The 22,708-nt window shown below is 36.8% G+C and overlaps 3 protein-coding genes and 2 pseudogenes across 3 annotated transcripts; 1 reads left to right on the forward strand and 4 right to left on the reverse strand.

Moving 5' to 3' along the window:
- Nucleotides 1-6,829: 6,829 nt before the first annotated feature.
- LOC114726577 (protein DJ-1 homolog D-like) lies at nt 6,830-8,827 on the reverse strand. Its single transcript, XM_028913183.1, has 5 exons — nt 8,630-8,827; nt 8,433-8,534; nt 7,832-8,284; nt 7,371-7,733; nt 6,830-7,264 (listed from the first exon to the last, which is right to left on the reverse strand). Exons 1-5 carry the CDS (start codon nt 8,825-8,827, stop codon nt 7,076-7,078), a joined length of 1,305 nt encoding a protein of 434 aa, XP_028769016.1. The 3' UTR covers nt 6,830-7,075.
- Nucleotides 8,828-9,982: 1,155 nt separating this feature from the next.
- LOC114726578 (protein DJ-1 homolog D-like) lies at nt 9,983-12,957 on the reverse strand (annotated as a pseudogene).
- An 83-nt stretch (nt 12,958-13,040) lies between these two features.
- LOC114726579 (helicase SEN1-like) lies at nt 13,041-16,535 on the reverse strand (annotated as a pseudogene).
- Nucleotides 16,536-17,418: 883 nt separating this feature from the next.
- Nucleotides 17,419-18,716, forward strand: LOC114726582 (microsomal glutathione S-transferase 3-like). The gene is made up of 4 exons (XM_028913185.1): nt 17,419-17,753; nt 17,841-17,916; nt 18,019-18,191; nt 18,313-18,716. Exons 1-4 carry the CDS (start codon nt 17,638-17,640, stop codon nt 18,398-18,400), a joined length of 453 nt encoding a protein of 150 aa, XP_028769018.1. The 5' UTR covers nt 17,419-17,637; the 3' UTR covers nt 18,401-18,716.
- Nucleotides 18,717-19,432: 716 nt separating this feature from the next.
- On the reverse strand, nt 19,433-20,823 carry LOC114726581 (CASP-like protein 2A2; the record flags this gene model as incomplete). The annotated part of the gene is given in 4 exon segments (XM_028913184.1): nt 19,433-19,916; nt 20,050-20,126; nt 20,129-20,166; nt 20,636-20,823. Coding segments are annotated over 4 exon segments (594 nt in total), but the record flags the coding sequence as incomplete, so codon positions are not given.
- Between the last annotated feature and the right edge of the window lie 1,885 nt (nt 20,824-22,708).

The raw sequence follows: 22,708 nt of genomic DNA on the forward strand, positions 1-22,708 counted from the left end.
CCATTTGCATCGAAACATTAAAAAATTTGAAGAGATTGCTCTTGTCTTTTTACAGATCACTCCCATCTCATCTGTATAAACATCTATCTACTAAAGATTTAAACTTTAACCTCAATCATTGTCATTACGCTACTGTTATTTTAAGCAGCCTGTTATAGTCAATATCCCATTTCTTTTGGAGAATAAAGCTATACTTTAATTAAACCATCAGCTATATTGAATCCGGCTTCTTATTTTCACGTAAAGTTTTGAAAGGGAAAGATATAAGGAACAGAAAAATTTGAAATCCTGATGCAGTCATCCTGAATGGCATTGAATGTGTTGCAGTTAAACACAGTTCCGTATGAAGTTTATTCTGCCCAGAAGATTTATTATTCGTCTGTACATTTATGGTAAAGCGATAGTTTTCCAGATGGTGAAATGTTGGTGCAAGTGAGGACCATTTGTTACACTGTTGGATTATAATAATGTTGCAACCTTAAAATGAGCATCAAGTTTTCAACATGACAGACTGAATGATGATACGCATAAAGAGCAATTATGAACAACATGAGAACACAAGAAAGCGTACTTATTAAAACACCTGGGGTTTTTGTAGGAAAGAAATAGAAGAAGTTGGCTTAGAGCGAAGAAGAACAGAATAAAGAAACATGAGCGAGGAACAAATAAATAAAAAGGTCAAGATACAAGATTGAGAATCACATGCATGTTTGTTCTGTAGATCACTCATCCCAAACACATCTTCCACCTGTGTCATTAAAGCCAAGCAGATAATAATTGAGTAATGGTTGATGCAGATAATTAAGGAAACAAGATATATTTGTTTGTCTTAAACCTCTTTTCAAGTGTGCACATAAACAGAAGCCAATAGTTAAATTCTACAATGCTACAATTTGGCAAACTAGGACAAGACTGTCGTGTCTGTGCGGGACATGAATATATGTTGATCAATTGCTTAAATCATTAATTAATTTTTTCAGGAGGTTTCGGTTTGACTTTTTGTGAGATGCTGGGGTTTTTATGTTACTTTGCTTATAAACACGCCAATTATCATTTTTTGGGTTGTTGTATTATAGCTGCGGATTTGGACTATCTATCGTACTTAAGAGACGTGCAACGAAGCAGTTCTTTGGTCCTTTCAGGTGACTAACTAGGAAACAAGGATGAGTGAATGTTAATTCTGAATTGAAACCCGAAATTAAGGCCATTTGTACCGATTCGATCTAATAACTCTTTCTATTTCTTTTACCTCTTTACAATATTCTTTTTATGAAAAATTTTACTTTCTTCGATTCAAAATATAAGTTACTTTTAATTTCATCGTCGTACAGAAATCAAGAAAAAGTAACTAGGTTAAATCTGCCTTGATTCAAAAAAAAAAATGTCAATGATTCAAATCTAGCTATTTTATCCTCTACTCTTTCTCAATATCTAATGTACAACACCACCTATAATTAGAAAATGATAATTGCTAATTTCCCATGTAACTTATATCATGGACCAAGATTTTTTTTTAAGTGTTTGACTTAACTTGTTTTGAGTGATTTTACGTTACACATGATAAACATCTGACAAATATTTTGCCTCGTCAAAGCAAAAACCTTTTTTTTTTTTGCCAAGCAAAAGAGTTTTTTTTTTTCCAAGGTGATTATTAGAGGTTGCCAAACACAGTTTTTCTAGAAGGTGATATGTGTTTTAGATTGAAGGGAATGTCACTTAATATGAGACCCTTTTATAAAATGGTAAAACACATGCCACTTTTTTCCCCCCCCAAAAATAGCTTTTTCACAAATTCACTCTACAGAACCCTCCCTCTTTATTGTTTAATTTAATCAATGTGGCCAAGAATACATTCTACAGCATATGGAAGGAGGATTATGAATGTCTGCCCGTTTAGGGATATGAAGAGTAGAAGACGATAAATTTTTAGTACCGTGGAATGAGAAAATTCAACAAGATGTTATACGATTCATGTATAAATTAATTAATCACAGACGAAAATTCAGTGAAATGAATTAAGAGCATTTTCCAAATCAAGCTCTAACCTACAATTTGCATAAAATTTAAGATGAATTGTGTCGTTCATTGCTTTCAAATAATGCGATTTCATGTAAATTTTATATTCTACATAGATATATAAATATTAATGTGTGTATATAACATCTAATATTGTTTAATAAACTGTGTGATACTATTTGGAACCAGTTTTAGTAATGAGCGTCATAAACTCATTAGATCTTAACCAGTGAGCTCTTATTTAAATGGTTTAGATTTTAAAATTTTAATTAATTATTTTTAAATAGAAAAAATTATTTTTTTAAAAAAATTGAGAGATTATCTTTATTTTCTATTCTATACATCTTAAAACAATTATCTTAAACAAGTAAAAATAAAAAGATTAAATCTGGACTATTTAAGTTAAATTTAGATAATATATATCTGATAAGTTTAAAATACTCGTAACTAGTTCCGATACTGTTTCAACTGATTCAAATGATAAAAGTGGAAATAAAATCATGCTTCTGGCCATCAACATTGCAAGGACATACTTGAATCATAGAAAAACAATACAATAAACCAATCTCACATTTTTTGATATTACGTATTGCAAATGACAGTTATAATTGTTATAAATTTTATATCTCACATTAATTGATTATACAAGAAGTTTATTTTCGATGCATGCATGTGAAACAACAATGCGGGAGAGTGGATCGTAACTCGTAGTAAGTGCCAAGTACCAATGGCCATCGCATCGTGTAGGTTTGTGCGGGTTTGTGCAGTTATTTTTTTCCCTCTTTCTTTCTTTTTTTTTTCCCTCTTTCTTTCTTTTTAATCTTGATTATTGTACAAATATTTATTTTCATTTCAAACAATCGCTGAATCATCACCGAGTGACCTGTCCTGACTCGTGGAACACGTTTCGGATATCTTCCCCCCCCCCCTGATGAAATGCTTCGAAGATCCTTTTGAGAACTCATATGGAAGAAAGGCTTGATCACATAAACTTATATCCCAGTATATAATTATCGCGGTTGGCTAATTCAAATTGGATATAAATTTACTGTGAAATTAAATATATATATATATATATATATCTAGACATATGCCCAAACTTAGTACGCATGACTACTCGCTTTTACCCAGCATTCTAAGATTTTAAAGACTGCGAACCCAATAGCTGGAGATAAATCATATATATATTAACGATTCGTGAATAATAGATATTATGATTGTCTGTATCCTCTGACTTTTAATACAAGAGCTAAATAACTAATTTAAAGATATTAAAAAAATTAGTTAAGTTGATTATTTGTTAAACGATGTACTGTATGTTAACCTTTTCAAATTATTTTTTTAATCATATGTATTAAAATAATCTTCGATGAGAACTTCTTGCAATTAATACTATTTCCGATCCTAATTATAAGAGTTAATTGACTAATTTGAGGAGATTAAAGAAATAAGTTAAGTTACTTATTTGTCATAAATAGATGTTGTCTTCTCTAAAATAACCTTACTAATCAAGTGTAGTGGTTAGAGCTATCATTACTAAAAGGATTATCTTGAAAAAAAATACATAAATATGAGAGACAAAGTGGATTGAAATCTTATAATTAGAACCAAAATAAAAATTAAACGAGATCTTATATTAACAACCAGAGATAGTAACAATGATTTAGAAAAAATAAGAGATGTAAAATAAAAAGAAAAATCTAAAAAAAGTAACTATTGAATTTTAAAATTTCATATCAAGAAGATATATTGTCATTAATTTTCTTTACTAAGATAACAACCAATACTCATTTGAAAATTTGAAATCAAGCAATCATTTTTTTTTGTCCCAAAATAAATTGAGTGTTTTAATATAAAACCATGTTCTTATATCATTGACCAGACGTACGATAATTCTGCCCGGTTGATTGTGATGGGGGTGGGTAACGCAGAATGTGTAGACATTATTACGTTGAAACATTTGGGAGTTGATTGATAGATTAGCAGGTAATGGGGGCAGGATTTGTTGACCTCTCCCCTGTCTCTTTCCTATCCATTCTTAGGTTTACGTACAATTGTTCACTCAATCAATACAAAATCTACTTTCTTAATTTGATGCAAATAACTCCGCCTTTCGCTTAAACATATATACAAATATACATATGTATGTATATGTAACTATACAATTTTTGGGTGAGAGTAGTCTTATTAATGAGATGCACCTCAAAAATGTCCAAGATTTTAATATTTTTTATTTCTACTCCCAATTAATTACATGTTAGAAGGTCTAATTTTTAATGCAATATTATAAAAACAATTTTCAGGTGGTGGTGGTCAAGAATAGGACAACGGATTTTATTACCATCCGCGTGTTTATCATAGTTGGTAGTTTACTACTGCGACTAATATTTCGCCGGAGTTTTGTCGTTCGGACTATTTTTAACTGTGACGTTGAGGTCTTTATGCCTGAAATGTTCTTTATGTTTGTGCATACATACCTGTTTCGGATTCATCATGTTGATTATTCTTAACGTATAATTGATATTTTATTTTTTAAAAAAAGGTTTTTACATTTATCAATTGAAATTTAATAGTGGATAATGATTATGAAATAAAATTTCTCGAATGTATTAGAGAAAAGAACACTTTAAAGCATTAGGTAATCCGTAATCTTTCCTAAATATTTCTTCATGTCTAAGTATATTAACGCTTGTTTTGTGGCAGGCTTTTCACTTCTGACCGCCACCGGAGCCTTGCCACACCCACACTAACACCAAAGTCCTGGCGGTCGCCACTCGCCCCCGGTGGCTCAAGTATTGAGGGTTTTATTTATTTAATTTTAAGAAAAAAACGAAGAGCGTTTTAATACTAAACTTATTTTAATTTTTAATTTTAGTCAATGAAGTCTCTTGAAAGTTGAATAAGATTTCATTAATTCAAGGGACTCATCAGTCACGGGGACTCGAATTACATTCTCCCCAAACCGTAGGTAAGGGAAACAATGATGATGAAGGGCAGACCAAACAAATAATAATTGTATTAAATTTAATATATACTTTTAATTGCCCTGGGGGGGGTGAGAAATGGCGGGCCCCAGAGCCCATAGCTTTATATCCAATCAGCGTATGTTAGGAAAATTGAAGGCCCTTTTATATCACAACACCCCCCATCTTCAACCATCCCTCTCCCTTTCATTCAATTCCACTCGGGGAATCCATTCATTACCAATTTGGATCCCTCGACCTGGTTTGTCTCCGTTCTAATTTCTGGTCATCACATTTGATTAAACGACGATCCATCTAATCAATTTTTAATCACAGACAAGTGGTGATTCAAATGATGTTTCAAATCAATTTCACAACCAGACACTGGGATGTTGAACACACATGAGGGAAATGGTTGGGGTAAAAAGACCAGCCAGGCACGCAGCTTATTAAGATTCATCAACCTAGGTTTCTCCGATCCGATCTCCACTAAACTGGGTGTCGTTTATTAATGCCTCACTCCTCCATTATTGTTTTTGGGAAAGCCCCACCCACCCGTCCATCCCTCCATCCCCACACCCTTCTAAAACGGTGAAGAGGTAGGTATCATTCCATGTGGCACTCCATTTGTCACCCACCCTCCTCTATCTTTTCGCCATTCTTCCTCTTCTATAATCTCATTATTTACTCAAGCCTCATTTCCATTTAAGAGGTGTTTGGAAGCATCCAAAAGTACTTCTCAAGAGTATTTTTTTGTAAAACGAGACAAACTACTCCACATATTTATCTCATATACTGTAAAAGCATTTTTAAAACTATAATTTAGTTTTCATCCAAACATCCCTTTAGTCATGTCCAATTTTCCTCTTCACACAAACGCATACACATGCCACCACTGTAAGTCACTTGTATTTCAAACCGCAAAATAAGACATATATTAAATTAATAAATTTTTTTCCATTTCTTGTCCTTATCAATTTAAGGGTATTTTAAGAGATATGTTTGATGTTTTCTCTCACCTCACCTGTTTGAATTGACAAGGGCAAAATTAGAAAAAGCTTGTTAACTACCCTATAAATGACTTATATTTATAAATAAACTTTTTTCCTACAAGTGACTTGTAAATGAAAACAGAATTACACCTCTTTTCACTGTAGACCAAATGTTATATTTATGACCGAAGTTAATATTAATAATATTGAGTTAAATTTGAGTATTGTTTGATCTAACTATGTGTGTATGTGGATTTGAGGTTTGAAGAGTTGAGGTTGCCCATGGGAGGGATGTTGTTGACATGATAATAATAGGCGCCACAAGTGTGATGATAGTGCTTCTAGTTGTTACATAAAGAGCCCTCAATTATTTCTGCCTCGCTGGTTGCCTCTCCTCAAATCCCTACTTTCTACCGCACTCATTCATTCAAATCTTCCTCTCTCTAAAGTGCTTCATCCTCCATTTCACTGCTTCACCCCTCCTCCGCCTCCTCCCTCTTTAACTTTCCATGCAATATTTTCACTTCACTTTTCCTTATGCTCTCTCTCTCTCTGTTTTTTTTAAAAATATTTCAGCATTAATTAAGGGCTTGCTTCATTACTTCAATTCCCTGACTGTGGGCATTGCCGCGAGTAAAAACGAGATTTCCAATTGAACCACTTATTATTCGCTTTCGCACTCTATTGTTCTTCCTAGCGTTATTTTTTTGGATGAAATATTGCTATTGCGTTACAGATTTACAGTGCATATTTCTGTTCTTAGTAAACAGCACCATATTATTTGTCTTAGCTTTCTTTGTACTATATATATCCACATATTCAAAATTTAAGACGGTTAGGTATATGAAAACCAAACGATGTATACTGCTTGATGTTCTGTCTGCAGTCTCTTTTGGTTGAACTCTAGAAATCCAATTACAAATACGAACACTATGAAACTTCAAGGGTAAATGGGCCGATGGCCCAACAAAACAAAACAAAAGATGAACTTTACAATGTGAAGAATTTAAATGCGACCATTTTATTTTTCTCAATTTGAAGGCCCAGCCACGAGAACGACGCGTCTGCAGGAAACAAGCTTCATAACAAAGACAGGAAAACAGCTCAGAAAGATACACGAACATGGAGCATCGCCATGAACTGAGAAATGAGCTCAGGGTGGCTGGACCACGAAGCTCCGGTGACCAGATTCCCGTCGGTGACGCAACGGTCAATGGGCTCAGGTTCCACCCATGTTCCTCCCGACAGAACCACATTCAGCTTCGCCGTCGGGTGAGCCGTGCACTTCCTTCCCTGCATCAACCAGCCCATAACCAACAGAAATGTTAACTCACCTGACGAACACTGACACAAACACAATAACGCTACACAAATTTTCCAGAAATTAACGTAGTATCACCTTGAGAGCATTAGCAGCGGCCAAGATCTTCTGTCCTTGGGAGATAGAAGCGACTGGCTTATTATTTTGCATGAAATGGTTGACCAGGGCAAGAACAGAGTGATTCAAAGCCATATAAGCAGGGGCTCGACCTCCTGGTATGACAAGAGCATCATAGGACGAAACATTCACGTCATCGAAGTTCGCATTCAACACAAAGTCATATCCTGTCTTGTCGCTGAAATTGTGGCCTCCTTCGACGTCGCGAAATGTAGTTACGCAGGTTTCGCCGGCTTTCTTTTTGGGGCAAACCGAATCCACTCGGCATCCCAATGCCTCAAAAGACTGGAATGGAACCGTCGCCTCATAATCTTCCATGTAATCCTACAAATTGAAAGTGTTAAATAGATTGTATCCATATGGTTCAGTTGAATTGAACTTGGAAACTGACAAAAGTGATGAAAGTGATCGCATAAACTTACTCCACAGAGGAACAAGATCTTTTTGGGTGAGCCACTAATGGTGCCTCCTAAAGCTTTGACAAAATGGCGTATGAATTCAGAATGGCCTTTGAAGGTAACGGCGGTGATGATATTGCCATCGGCGACGGCTATAGTAGAGGCAATGCTTTCTGGTTCAACCCAATGTGCGCCGGCGGCGACGAGGACCGGTGCGATTGCGGGAAATCCAGTGACCTTCCGACCTTTAATGGCTCCGGCAGCCGCCAGAACCAGTGGTCCGTGACAGATCGCAGCGATTGGTTTTCCTGAAGCGGCAAATTCAGAAACCAGTTCCACCGCAGTTGCAATATGAGCGAGATTCTCTGGGGACCTCCCCCCGGGTATTACTAATCCGTCGTAGTTTTTGGCTTTGATGTCATCGAACGTTGCGTTGAGTGTGAAATCGTGACCACGCAACTCTGGACCAATCCGAACCTAGTTTCAAACACGAACTGAATTGATGCCGAGAAACTAACCATGCTTATAAAAACTTCGGTTTGAATGGAGTAATTAGACAAAAAGAAATATTTGCTGGGAGAAAACATCATATGTAAAATTTTCAGGGATATTCTTTCAAAGAGACCTGATGAATGGAAGTGGGGCAGGTATCCCCGTCTTTCTTTCCCGGGCAAACGGCGTCGACGGAGACGCCGTATGCTTGCAGAGCTTGGAACGGAACTATCACCTACAATCCAAATCATCCAAATACGAAATGAAATAGTGATTAATACTAATAATGAAACATTGCAACGACACAGAAATGGAAGAATGCATCTATACCTCGGCATCTTCGACATAATCACCGCAAAGAAAGAGAACCCTCTTCTGAGTTCTGAGCCATGTCTGGTGTTTGATAATCTGATGCAGAAGAAAAACACAGCTGGGTTTTAAGGAGGATGAAAGTGTTTGAGGTAGGTGAGCTACTTTGTATTGGGACGAGGCCCGATCATCGGTCAAGTCAAAACAGGGATTCGTCATGAGTGATTGTTTTATGGCAGTTTATGCATATCTTTACGAGGTTTTTTAAGCGTTTGGGCCTGCATTGTTCAATGAACTAGATTTAAAAACACATGTGAAGCTTTTGACTTTGGATTATTTTAGATCATTTTGAAGAAAGTTGATTAAAAAGCTAATTTCGGGGACATGTCTCCACCCTCCGCAGTAGGTTTCTTTTAGGCTTTAGCACGCTTTGATCACTGAAAGCAGTATATTATGGAGGAGGAGCGGCGGTGTGGCATAACTTTTTCTTTCTTTATTTTCATGATAACACGAACAACTCCTGCTAATGGCTAAAATAAGGGACAGTATATTATCTTTATTTCATTTGATAAGTGTTTAACTTGATTTTATATATAACACGACTTCAGTCCATATAAATTTATTAAAATACCTTTACTTCTAAATTATGATTAAAAATTCAAAATAAAAATTATACACTACTTATATTATAGAATTTAACATTAAATTTTTTGCTTTAATTATTACTAATATTTTGATAACAATATTAATGCGTAGAAAATGAATTATTCTTCGACAAAAATTTGGGGAAAGAGATTTTGAATTTTCAATATATATTAAAATGTTACAATATTTAAACGTAATTTTTGAAATAGGAATCTTTGAATAATTTAAAGATGAGATAACTGAATTGAATTGAAGAGCAACATAAATGAGCCTTCCTCTAATATGGTTTTCTTGGGGAAATAAGGGTAAACGAGGGTTATTATTTCTTTATATGCGACCAACGTCCTTTGGGTGTTCAGTAAATGGAGGAGATCATTACTTTTATAGAACTCAGTACGCAGCAAGCAAAACAATGATACCCGCGTGAGTCGGCGCCGAAATAAGAAAAAAAATTGGCTTTTTGAGGAGTCAAGTGCTCAAACATGTAAGAGTGCTATTATTTTCATTTGGCGTCTGATGAAGATCAGAAGGATGATCAGTGATCGACCGACTTGCTTAAAGGTTCATCCCTGGCCGTTGTAGCAAATCAAACATTTAGCTTTCCTTTTATAATCTCAAATTCAACAACCAACCACGAGAAGAACGCAAATTTCGGGAATATTCTACCTATCATTGAATACGATATGGAAGAAGAAGCCGCAATATATATATATATATATATATATATATATTTATAGCATCCGGAAAGAACAGCATAGAGACTGTTATTCTAATTCGTGCAGCATCCGCTGGTTTCTCTTTTTAGCGCACACAAGCTTCAAGTCTCATTCCTAAGACCGCAAATAGCTCAGAAAGACACACGAACATCGAGTAGTGCCATGAGCTGAGAAATGAGCTCAGGGTGGCAGAACCACGAAGCTCCGGTCACCAAATTCCCGTCGGTGAAGCAACGGTCAATGGACTCAGGTTCCAACCATGTTCCTCCCGACAGAACCACACCCAGCTTCGCTGTCGGGTGAGCCGTGCACTTCCTTCCCTGTCTCAACCAGTACGTAACCAACAAATTATAAAATCGTTAATCACCTGACAAAACATACTCGAATATGGGATTTGCCTGGGTGTGTTAGTTAATGAAAGTTGTTAGCCATTTGGTTATATCTATGTCTATCTATGAATGATCTCAGACTTAGATATTAAAGAGTACTGTTGTGATTTGTCAGCTACCCTTCAAAGCAGGGTTTGTTTCTTTCTTTTTATTAACCTTAGTTAAGAGGGTTTATTGCCAATAATGAAGAGTTTCCATTGATATTCTTTTGCCCTTACTCTTTCCAACATACCATAGAACATGATAATGCGACAAAAAATTTCCAGCAATTCACGTAGTATTACCTCAAGAACATTAGCAGCGGCCAAAATCTTCTGACCTTCCGAGATAGAAGCGACAGGCTTATTATTTTGCATGAAATGATTGATCAGCGCAAGAGCAGAATGATTCAAGACATAAAAAGCAGAGGGCTGGCCCCCCGGGACGACAAGGGCGTCATAGGACGAAACATTCACTTCATCGAAGTTCGCATTTAACACGAAGTCATATCCTGTCTTGTCGGTGAAAGCGTGGGCACCTTCGACCTCGCGAAATACGGTTGCGCAGGTCTCGCCGGCTTTCTTTTCCGTGCACACCGCATCCACTTGACATCCCAATACCTCAAAAGACTGGAACGGAACCATCACCTCATAATATTCCATGTAATCCTTCAAATTCAACATGTTCAGAGATTGTGTCCTAACAATTCGTATACAATTTAGTGAAATTCTGGCAAAAGTGAAGAAAGTGATACGAACTTACTCCACAAATAAACAAGATCTTTTTGGGGGAGCCACTAATGGTGCCTCCTAAAGCTTTCACAAAATGGCGTATGAATTCGGAATGGCCTTTGTAAGAAACGGCAGAAATGAGATTACCATCGACCACGGTTATAGAAGAGCCAATGCTTTCCGGTTCAACCCAGTCTGCACCGGCGGCCACGAGTACTGGTCTGATTGTGGGGAATCCAGTGATCTTGCGACCTTTGATGGCTCTGGCAGCCGCCAGAACCAGCGCTCCGTGACAGACAGCAGCGATTGGTTTTCCAGAATCGGCAAATTCTGAAACTAGTTGCACAACATTTGGAATAAGAGCGAGATGCTCCGGTGACCTCCCACCGGGGATTAATAATACATCTTAGTTTGCAGATTTGATTTCGTCGAACGTTGCGTTGAGAGTGAAATCGTGACCACGCAACTCTGGACAAATCCGAATCTAGTTTCCACATCAAATGGAAAAAAACAACTGAGATGCTGCTAAGAAATCAACCATGCCGTGAAAATTTGGGTTTGTATAAACTAATCAGAAAAATAATTTTTGTAGGGACAAAAACTTAATGGGACAGTCAATGAGAGACCTGATGAATGGAAGTGGGGCAGGTGTCGCCGGCTTTCTTTCCGGGGCAAACTGCATCGACGGAGACGCCGTATGCTTGCAAAGCTTGGAATGGAACCACCAACTACAGTCCAAATTCATCCACATATACAAAAATGAAATGGAAAACATTAGCAATAATGAAACATTACCACGACACAGGAATGGAAGCAGGCATTTACACCTCGGCATCTTCGACATAGTCAGCTCATAGGAACAGAACCCTTTTCTGAGTTATGTCTGGTGTGTGGAAATCTGATGCAGAGGAAGAACAGAGCTGGATTTTAAGGAGGACCAAAGTATTTGAGGCAGGTCGGTCACTTTGTATTGGGACCAAGCTCGACCGGTCCAGCAAAGCAAGGAAATCGTCATGAGTGATTGTTTTATATCAGTTCATGCATACCCTTGTGTGATTTTTTTAAATCTTCAAAGCGAGGCTTGGCGTGTTGGACTTGCATTGTTCGGTGATCTAGATTTAAAAATAATACCTCCGGTCCTTAATATAAAACTCCGTTTGACTTTTTGTTTGGTCCTAATTATAAGACTCCAATCCATTTTATCTCTCATATTTATGTATTTTTTTCAAGATAGTCTTTCTAATAATGATAGTTCTAGCCAATACACTTAATTAGCAAGGATATTTTAGGAATGACAACACTTATTTAGTACAAACAACTAACTTAACTTACTTCTTTAATCTTCTCAAATAAGTCAACTGGGTCTTATAATTAGGACCGGAGGTAGTAGTTAGGTTTTCCCCCCCTATATTTCAAAATTTAAAATGTGGTATCTTCATGTTTGATTCAATTATATTTCATGTCAAATCTGTACTTAATTAATTTTTATATAATATGACTCCATTAAAAAAAACTAATTAAATTATGTTTGCTCATAAATTATGATTAAAATACGGCCCGACATTACAATATAACATTGGTTTATTCTCTCTAGTTATTAATTTAAGAACAATATTTTATCATGCAGAAAATAAAACTATTCAACAAAAAAAAAAGAAGAGGAAACGGTTTTCATTACATCTAAAAAATGTTAATGTAGTCAACTGTAATTTTTAAAATAAGAACCTTCTGAAGAAAATAATTCTCATATCCGACCAACTAACGTCTTTTGATTTTAAATGCAAATGGAAGAGATTATTATTTTTATAGAACTCACGTAGAAAGCAAAAAACAAACACACCCACCACGTTAAACATTGTCTTGTAACTGCGAACCTCAGCAATAAACATTACATTACATCGTAATAGTATTAAAATATCATCAAACCTTAAACAATCCATCCTTATCAAATCTTATGCCATTAGGCTTTATTCTATTCCACAGAATATGTCAAGCAGGCCTTAAGGTTGCTCGTCACCAACTTGGGGTCCGTGGCCAGCCCCAGAAAGAACCTCTGCATTCAATTATATCAGCAATATCAGTTCTTCAAAGTTCAAACTATCAGTAAGGCCACAAAACATGGATCACAATCCTGTTTCAATTTTGCCATTGATTATACTAATATTATTATACGAATTCGTGTCAAGTTATGGCTAAGTTCAACATGCACTCTCTATGGTCAGTCTCTTAAATATTGGCCCTGGTTCATCAAGCAGTTCGAGCTCAAGCAAGGCATCATCAACGGCTTGAGCCACGTCTTTGTTTTCATCAGCATTATGGAAGCACTCTCTATTCTTAGCATCAAGCACAAGTTTTCTCCAAATAGAATAGAATTGCTATTTATCAGAGTTGCTGCGTTCCCCAGTACCCACAAACAATGCCTGCAGGAAAATTTATAAACCCAACTTCATATCAACTTTTCAAGAAGCGTTGTGACTATATAGTGACTACATATATATATATATATATATATTGATACAAATTCTTTAGTGACGTCCCTAGCACGAGTGAGCGCCACATTTGTTCTTCTCATATCACTGAGAAAACCTACTTTTCCGTTTCCATTAGGCCTTACCGTGGAGATTATTATGATGTCTTCTTCCCCACCTTGGAAGGCATCAACAGAACGAACACTAACACAGAAGTTTGGATCAGAAACTGAGCCATGCTCCTTAACTTTCTCGTGAATCTCACAAGCCTGAGCATTATATGGAGATATGACTCCCACGCCGACTTTTTTTCCTTGTGCTGAGAAACTCTGCAGAGAAAAGAAAAATAGATCATGAGTATAAAGTCTTCTAAACTTCAGTTCATTCTAACACTGGAATAATACACACGAGAATAAGGAAGAGTAAAGAGGGACCTTTATGAAGGCTTTGAATAATTTGTGAGATAACCGAGGCCTCAACTGTGTTCTTACAACCATAGCATCGTGGACCAGATTGCTCTTTCCCCGTCGATGTGTTGATAAAAGAATAGGTCCCATACATTTGTCCTTCAATAAAACGCTTTTTATATCCTGTCATTCTGACATTTGGGGCATCAGAAAGTTTCTTGTCATAGAATTCTCTATTTGGAAATAAGCTGATTGATGGATGCATTCTGTGCTGGAAATTGAGCAAATGCTCCCCATATCCTAACAATACCAGCCTCCCAAACAAGCTTCTCCCAAATTCGGCCTCTTTAGAAACCTAAAACATGTTCATCATTTTGAACGTATTAAGCAAGAATCAGCAAGTGTTTCCATAATCAAAATCATGAAGAATGAGAAGGAAGCTCGATTACCTCGCTTTTAACTATTGCCGGTAGCTGCCTCTCATCGTCTATAAGAATAGCATGCTCGAGGCCTGGCACATGCAGTGGAATCGCTGAGTCACATTCTTTGAGTTGAGCTGCCTCATCAATTACTAGAAGTTGCAGAGGCGTCATTCCTTCTGTGCACAATTTGCAGAACTTGATACTGTGCAGAAAACCAAGCATGCATTTGACCAGCAAGAATTTGACAAGACATATCTTTCTGTAATGTTTGGAAGAGAAACTGATTCAGAAAGTGGCCTTTGTATGTAAAGGCACCCCTGTCTTGCAAAGCCTGAGCTTCCATAGTTATTATCAATGCTTTCTCCACCTTCATAGTCAACAAGGTCAATCCTGATAGCCAACATGAATCTTTCCATTGACTTTAGCAAATCCAAAGTTCTTAACATGCTCTTCACCACCTCAAATGAAACGAATGATGATGGTCAGTGTGTATACAAGGTTAGCATGCAGAACTGGAGCTCCTTCTTAATGGAACTGAATCTCTGCTTCACAAATTGTTCTAATGTTGAGACATTGTTTCTCTTAATTGTATTTTTCTTCAATATCACTATAATAGTCTTTAATATCGCTATAGTAATCTTTCACAAATTGCTCTAATGACATAAGATCATCCTCCTCCTCATCATTTTCTCTGATCATATATAAACGATATTCTTCTTGAGGGTCTTCAAGCAACTTGGTCGTTGATTCCAAGTGATGTTTCCATCCAGTGAGTGGAGCAAAACACTTGAGAAGTTTGTCACCACGATAATCAAGAAAGACATCGCGAAGGCCCTGATAACCTTCCACTTTTATCCGAGAGCTGTTTCCAAATATAACTATGTCGCCAAACCCATATGTTTCATACTCGAGTGAGTCTGTCACTGTGCTCTGCAATCGAGCTGCTACTTCCAACACTGCTTTGTTAGTTGGAGTACATGCCAATGTTCTGGCTTTTAATTTGAGCAGAGAATACAGCAAGGAAGCAACTGTCTTTGTTTTGCCGGTTCCCGGAGGACCCCATATGAGTTTGACAGTATTATTAAGAGAACATCCCCTCAAAGCCCACACAGCTTGCAACTACATCTTTCTGGGACTCATTTAGATTCTGAGATCTCATTATGCTTTGTGTAGTAAAATCCACATTGTGATTTTCTCCAGAGAAGAAAACACTACAGTTTCCTCCATTCTGTAGTATACAGAGCAAGCATTTCTTAGAAATTGGCTTTACTTAAATATATCTATCTTTCATAGATAGATAAACTAAGATTGCCGAATAATCCTTGCTTAAATAAATACAGATAGTTAAGTAAGTGGCATTACAACTGCTATGCTTTTAAACTACTGGGAAGCTCATTGTGGAATATTGGTATTGTTAATGAGATGACAATGCGAAAATGAATCAGTGGTTCTTACGGTTGAATCTGCTCGTAGCACTTTATGAATGATGTTCATGTTGAATCCCTCAAGGTCCGAGTTCAAGGTTTTCCAAATACGAACATAGTCAATCATGTTCAAAAGGTAGACAGCATAAAGCTTTTGATTCTGCTTGATCCTCGTACATGGTTCGATATCCATGAACTTTGATGACAGTATAGGAATCTTATCAGAATTCTCATCTTTTGTCCCAAGAACATAGGCAATATGATAGTATCTTGGGGTTTGGTCAAGTCATCTATGCTCTTTGGCCTAATGTCTGAGAAGGCAATGAGATCTACTGCCTGAGGTTCATACGATGCAATGCCTTTCACTTCATCAGTAGGATTCGTCACTCTAATACGATACTCCTTGGAAGATTTGGAGAGCTTTGACGTTCTTTCTGATTCTACAGTCATGATTTCACAGATAGGAGCCCCAGACACACCTTTCATGCTTGAAGAAAGGTCGCTGTGTGTTTCCTCTCTCAGTGCAGGAATAAATGATTCCTTGTATTCTGTAATCGATGAGGATGTCTCTCGGGGGAAAAAGTTGTATTGAGTGCCAGCATTATAAGTAGCCACGTTAATCAGTTCTTAGTACATAGATTAAATTGATAACAAAAGGCAATTATCTGAACATTTCGACTTTTATTCATTCACGCATTGGAATTAGCTTAACCAATTACTTATTTAACTACCAATACCAAACCCATTTTTATTCACAAATTATTACTAATCACGCCTCTCAGGCTTTTCAGATTGAAGAGTGCAGCACCCTACGATTCCTGGGAAAGTTCAAATTTGAATTCCATGGAGTGCTCCCCTCTCGCAATCAACAAGGAACAGCATAAAATGTTTGGCCAATGAAATTTCTCTCCTGCTTTCTCTCGAGGGTGACACTAATTATGTGTGCTCTTTTTGGAAACTTATTCTGATCCATCATTCTAAGAAAGCAAAAGTGCACTTTGTGGCTTAGCGTTAATAAGCCTGGAAATAATAGTGTGTCACCCATTGGAGCTTGGGACCTAACAGTAACAGGTGAGTGAGAGCAACCTTCTTTGACCACCAAACCCCATGTTCGATGACCACAACAAGTCATTTGACCGGCTCCGCTAATTTAATTATTCATTGGGCTTAGCATATTCCTTTCAAATGGCAACTCTCTTTCGGCCCAATGAAATTCTGATTCTTAATGCTTTTTATATCTCAATCAAATTCATTCTAATGTTGACTTTTTGGATGTCATTCTTCTCTTAACTACTATATTCGCTCAACCAATTAACTAATTTAAATATATTAAAAAATTAACTAATTTAATTATTTATAATAAATAAGTATTATTTTTCTTAAAATATCCTTATTAATAAAATATATTAGTTAGAATTACTTCAAAAAAATAAATTGATATAAAAGATAAAATAAATTGAGATTTTATATTTAAAAATAAAATAAAAATCAAATGAGTTTTTAAAAACTGAAAGTAATATTAAGTATTGATGAATTGAAGACCTCATTTTGTTTACTCATTAGACACCTACCCCAGCACTATTTTTCTGGCTAAAATTCTCATTTTTCATATACCAAATGGTCCAAGTCAACCTTTCCTTGGAGCAGAAGCTGCGGAAGCGACCAGAAGCACAGACTTTGGAATAATCTGCGTGCTTGTGCGGTTGTGCCGCTGGGACCACCGAACCAAACGATGTGGTTTTGAGTCTCTTGTGTATGTTTATATAAGGGGATCTAGCCGCTTCTTTTATTCTCCGACCATTTTCTTCCTCATCCGATTCGCTCTGGAATTTTCCGTTCGACCGAAAAATGGCTAACGTAATGGAATTGCTTCCTAAAGAATATGGCTATGTGGCTCTCGTCCTCGTTCTCTACTGCTTTCTCAATTTCTACATGGCAGCTCAAGTGGGCAAAGCTCGCAAGAAGTATCTCCCCATTCAATTCTTCCTTTTTAGTTTCTCAATTTTAACATTGTCATTTGCTTACAAGGTGTTTGTCGAATTTCTTCGCAGGTATAAAGTGTTTTATCCTACCCTCTATGCCTCAGAATCCGAAAACAAAGATGCTAAGCGCTTCAACTGCGTTCAGGTCTCAATTCCATAGCAATTCAGAGATTTTCCTTTTTCGGGGTTGGGGGTTGTTGTTATTTGATTTTTCATTGATTCTTCTTTTTCGTGTCTCTGACTATAGAGAGGGCACCAAAATTCCCTGGAAATGATGCCTATGTTTTTCATGCTAATGATTCTCGGTGGGCTGAAGCATCCCTGCATTTGTGCTGCCCTTGGAGTTGTATACATCGTTGCTCGATATTTCTATTTCACTGGCTATTCCACCGGTGAGCCAGAGAACCGGCTCAAGATCGGGTTTGCACCCTCTTTTTTTTCCTTTCCTTTTTCTTTTTCTTTTTATCTCAAAAATCGCTTCTCAGATCAAATTTGGTTCGTCTAATTAAACGTCTTTGTAAATTGATGAATATTCTTGCAGGAAATATGCTATGTTGGCACTTTTCGCTCTAATGTTTTGCACAATATCGTTTGGGTACAGTCTCCTTCAGCAGCCTGCTAGCTCGTGATTGTGATATTAGATTTTGTGCTTCGTTTCTTTCCCATGTTTTTGTACCCTCTCCTTTCTGTTTTCGACTTTGTTATGTAATCATACTATGCCTATGATAATTTAACTTAATTCCGATGGAGAGTGAATAAGATAGAGGGTCCGATCTTAGCTGTCTCTGTATCCCTATTAGAACTAGGAGTCTCAGACTCTTCGTCCAGATGGATTGAATATGGATCATTGTACTTCGTGATCTTAACAGTTGGAAACTTACAAGTTGTTGCGCTTCACTTCCTCATCTTTAATCCCTATCTGATCTTATACTGGATGAAGATTTGTATGTTTGACTGTCTAGTGCCTATTTTTCTTGAGCGGTTCACTGTACAATCTGGTCCGACTCTTCTAGAAGAAGCTATGAGCGGTCGGCTCTCATTTCTCATTGAATAGAAATTAAAGATTGACTGACTTGTCTTCAACGAAGGTGGTGACTATTGGCTAACTTGCGTTTGTTATCAGCTACCTTAATTAATACAGCCATGGTGACGATACCAATAACGCCAGAATGGTCATGACTTTAAAATCATAAAAGCTTGCCTGTTCATTAGAGGCATAATGTACGCTGTGTGAATCGAGGTTATAATAAAAACCCAGAGGGGGTTATGATTGTTCAAGTCCAATCTGTGCCAATGTCAAAAGATGCTAATTACCTTGTCTTGGGTTCGATGATGTTCAAGCATGACAGAGTGGTATCCTACACTACTTAAAAAAAAAAAAAAACATTTGGTGGCCTAAAGAGATTTTGACAGAATTGCCGCATATGAAATTGAGCACAATTTTACAAAGAAATAGCCTACTTGTTAAAACTTATATTGGACATTTTAAAAATAGAAAGCATTTTGTATAAATTGAAATACATTGGATTTTTTTAATCTTTTTTTAGAATTAAAAAAAAAAAAAAAGTTTCCCGTTCCTTAGCCCGCTTGTAATTTGTAAAGGCAAATTTGTGGTCTTGCGATCCAGAAGACAGTGCTCATCTTATTCATGGCAAGTAATATAAGCAAGGTATTTTCTTGTCTAAATCTTTATATTTCTTTTTTGGGGACCAGAAGCAAGGTATTTAAAAATAGCTTATATTGTACTGAAGTGGGATATCTGTTCGTTACAAACACAAGTCTTGATATATACTAAAATTCAGCAGCAAGGGACACTTCAGAATTTCGAGCACAGATTGCTACGGAAGTGCTGTGTCAGCCATGGAATGCAGGGATGTCAATGGCTTTGGTGGCGGCGGAGGCGGCAGTAGGGTTGGTTGCGGGAGGATCAAACTTGCTGAAGAGCTTGTAGGAGGAGATGAGTGAAAGCAACACATAGCAAACCACAGCTAGGAAGGTGATAGCGACGGAGGCCGTGGCCTTGTGACAAAACCGCCCAAAGTACCCACAAGCCGAGCTCCACATTGTGGAGGCGTTTCCCTTCTCCGCCAGGTATAGAGCCTCCATTGACACCGACCCAGCGCCCAGAATTATGTAAGTAAGCACCTATACCAACACATTTTGAACATATTTTATGTCATGAGTTGGTAATACTCTTCCTTAGTTCCTTCACATGTGGTAATTCAGGTGTATATGTTCATATCAAAGAAGGGCCAAAGAAAGAAAGAGATGAAATGACCTGGTCAAGCAAGAAGAAAGTCCAAGCTCGAGACTTGGTGGGAGGGCGACGCATAGCAACGATGGCTGCTGAAAGAGTGAGTAACCGGCACAGATACCATTGGCATGCACCAAGTACCTACGCGATGGCAAAGTAAGAAGCTTTTTTCACCATCATAGTATATTTCTCATCTAGATTTCAAGAAATTAAGTGTGATTAAGGGCGGAAAAAAACCCAAGCTGTGATATTCTATTTTCAATGATGCAGAGGCATTTGCATTTCCATGTTGATAGTCCTACAAAAATTTTAGACTGTCTCCAAAGATCAAGCAAATAGAAATCCCATGTTACAGCGGTTGCAATTTCTTATCATTGGTATTTCACAAATACTAAAGAAGCCAAAACCTATAAACGATGTGAATCTGCATATTTCTAGGGTAGCAGCATCTCAATAAGTGGTGTGTTGTGCTTCTCATGTCAAGACGGCACTGTGTTCGATGCTAGGAATGTACTACTATTATGCAAACATTTTGAAAGATGGGAATGACAAGTAAGATCTCAATTTGAAGAGTACGAGGGAAGATCAAAACAGAGGAGAATGAAGGAACCTGAAGGCGCCAAGGTCAGTGTAAGCAAGAGAGCCATATTCGTTGGCTTGGGAGTTGTTAAGCATGAGGACAAGGGCTGCAACAGAGAGGCCGATGGGAAGGAGACGAAGGACGGTCTCAGAAGTACGGAGGGCAGGGGAGCTTCCATGTTCGTCCTCAGCAGTAACAGGCCTTGGGCTGCAGCCGCACTACCTTTCTCCATGGTTGAGCAGTGAAGAAGAGTAGGAATAAGATGATGAAGAGGAAGAAGAAGATGACGATGATGATGAATGGAGGAGAAGTGGGACAGGAGATAAATAAAAGAAAGGTTGAACTATCGCTTAAAGGGTTGGGGAAGACAGTTGAGAGAGCATTGAATGCCATTAAGGCCAGAAGCCACGCATTCCCAAGGCAGACAGATAGACCTCTCCTTCCATGCTTCATGCTCCATATCGCCCCTCGTTTCCTTTTCTTCTACCTGATTTAGTGCAAGGGCAAAGGATTTGTTTTTATCATTATCGTTTTTTTCCCCCAGAAATTTTAATCTCGATTATAGCTATCAATTATCAACTTGATTTAGTGTGAAGGAAAAAGTTTAATATGTTGTCGTAATGTCATTGGATGAAAATGATTCTTAAAATTAACACTAAATGGATATTTGAATTGGTGGTTCTTCACATTTAACTTTATTTTATTTTTTGTTATAATGTTGATCCTGGGTGCAAATTTCCTAGTTTAGTGTTCCCCCCCCCTGAAGGCAAAAGTGTGCACCCAAAAGACCTTTCTATTGTACCCAAAAAAAAAAAAAAAAAGGACCTACCCACTGTGGTCCCCCTCGAGCACCGACTCCTCATGATCCATGAATGCGTTTCAGTAACCAAGCCCATCATTCGCCAACCTCTTGGTTCTTTTTTTTTTTTTTTCCCCTGTTAACTTTCCTATTTTAATTGTCTGGACTGTATGTGATAAAGTTATCCCAGAGAGACAAAATTCATTTCAGTGATCTTTACGTCTTGGGAAGGATCTGACTATCGGCCGAAAGATACCGCCTAGTTTCTGAAAAATAACTTAGGTTGAAAAATGAATTGCATTATCTATATAATGATAAAATTTTATTATAAATTAACAATTTCGTATTATTCAGAACATGTACTACAAAAAAGAATAAAGCCTAAACAAGTATGTTTGTTATTGTATTTAGAGACGAAGGACAGTAAAATCTAATAAACCACCAATCTGGCTTCCTTTGTGTGATGGGGTTGAGAAATATAATTTAATATGTTTATAATTTTTAAGCATTGTTTTGATTTATTTTAGTAGTAGACATATTTAGCTTTTAAAAATTCAAGGATGCCATTAGAAAAGGTAGTAATAAATGAGTTTGAAAGAGGCAGATTTTAAAAAGCGAAAAATGTTCTTCACAAGAAAACGTAGGGAGTGACAATATACTTTGTATATCTACAGAGTTGATGAGGTTTGGCATAAATTGATATATTGATTGGTATCTATAGGCACGAATCCATTATCCTTTCCCCCATCCTATTATTGTTAGATCCAATCTAGGAGATTTCTCCAAAAACAGCAATTTTCTTGAAATTTTCATGCCTTAAAAATAAAAATTCATCTGCCTGCATTTGCTTGTTATGAGCTTCTAAAATACTCTATTATTGATTGAAGCTTGTTCTGGGAAAGGATTCTTTCATACTCCCTTTCCAATTTTCATCCTCTTCCTTCCTTTTTTTTTTTTTTTCAAAATATTGTTTTTAGTTTCTTTAATACAATATTAAATTTTTCATATCAAATTTTAGTAATTTAAATTTAATTATCTATTTTTCATTTCATAATTTAACATTTTGATAATAATTTCATGAAAAAAAAATCTGAATCATTTAAATATTAATCTACTGATTAGAAAAACAAAAATAGGAGGAAAGAGGGCGAATTCTTCCCCATGCGAAACATAGATTTTAAACATAACCTATCTAATTGAGAGGGTGTTTAAGAGGTCTCAGAAGTATTTTAAAAAATACGTAAGCAGGATCAAGCCCAAATAGCACGACCCAGCTTCGAGTATTTTGCTTCTCATTTTAAAAA

Source organism: Neltuma alba, unplaced genomic scaffold (assembly GCF_004799145.2).
Source record: "Neltuma alba isolate B1F8T4 unplaced genomic scaffold, ASM479914v2 tig00012393_pilon, whole genome shotgun sequence".
Lineage (NCBI taxonomy): Eukaryota > Viridiplantae > Streptophyta > Magnoliopsida > Fabales > Fabaceae > Neltuma > Neltuma alba.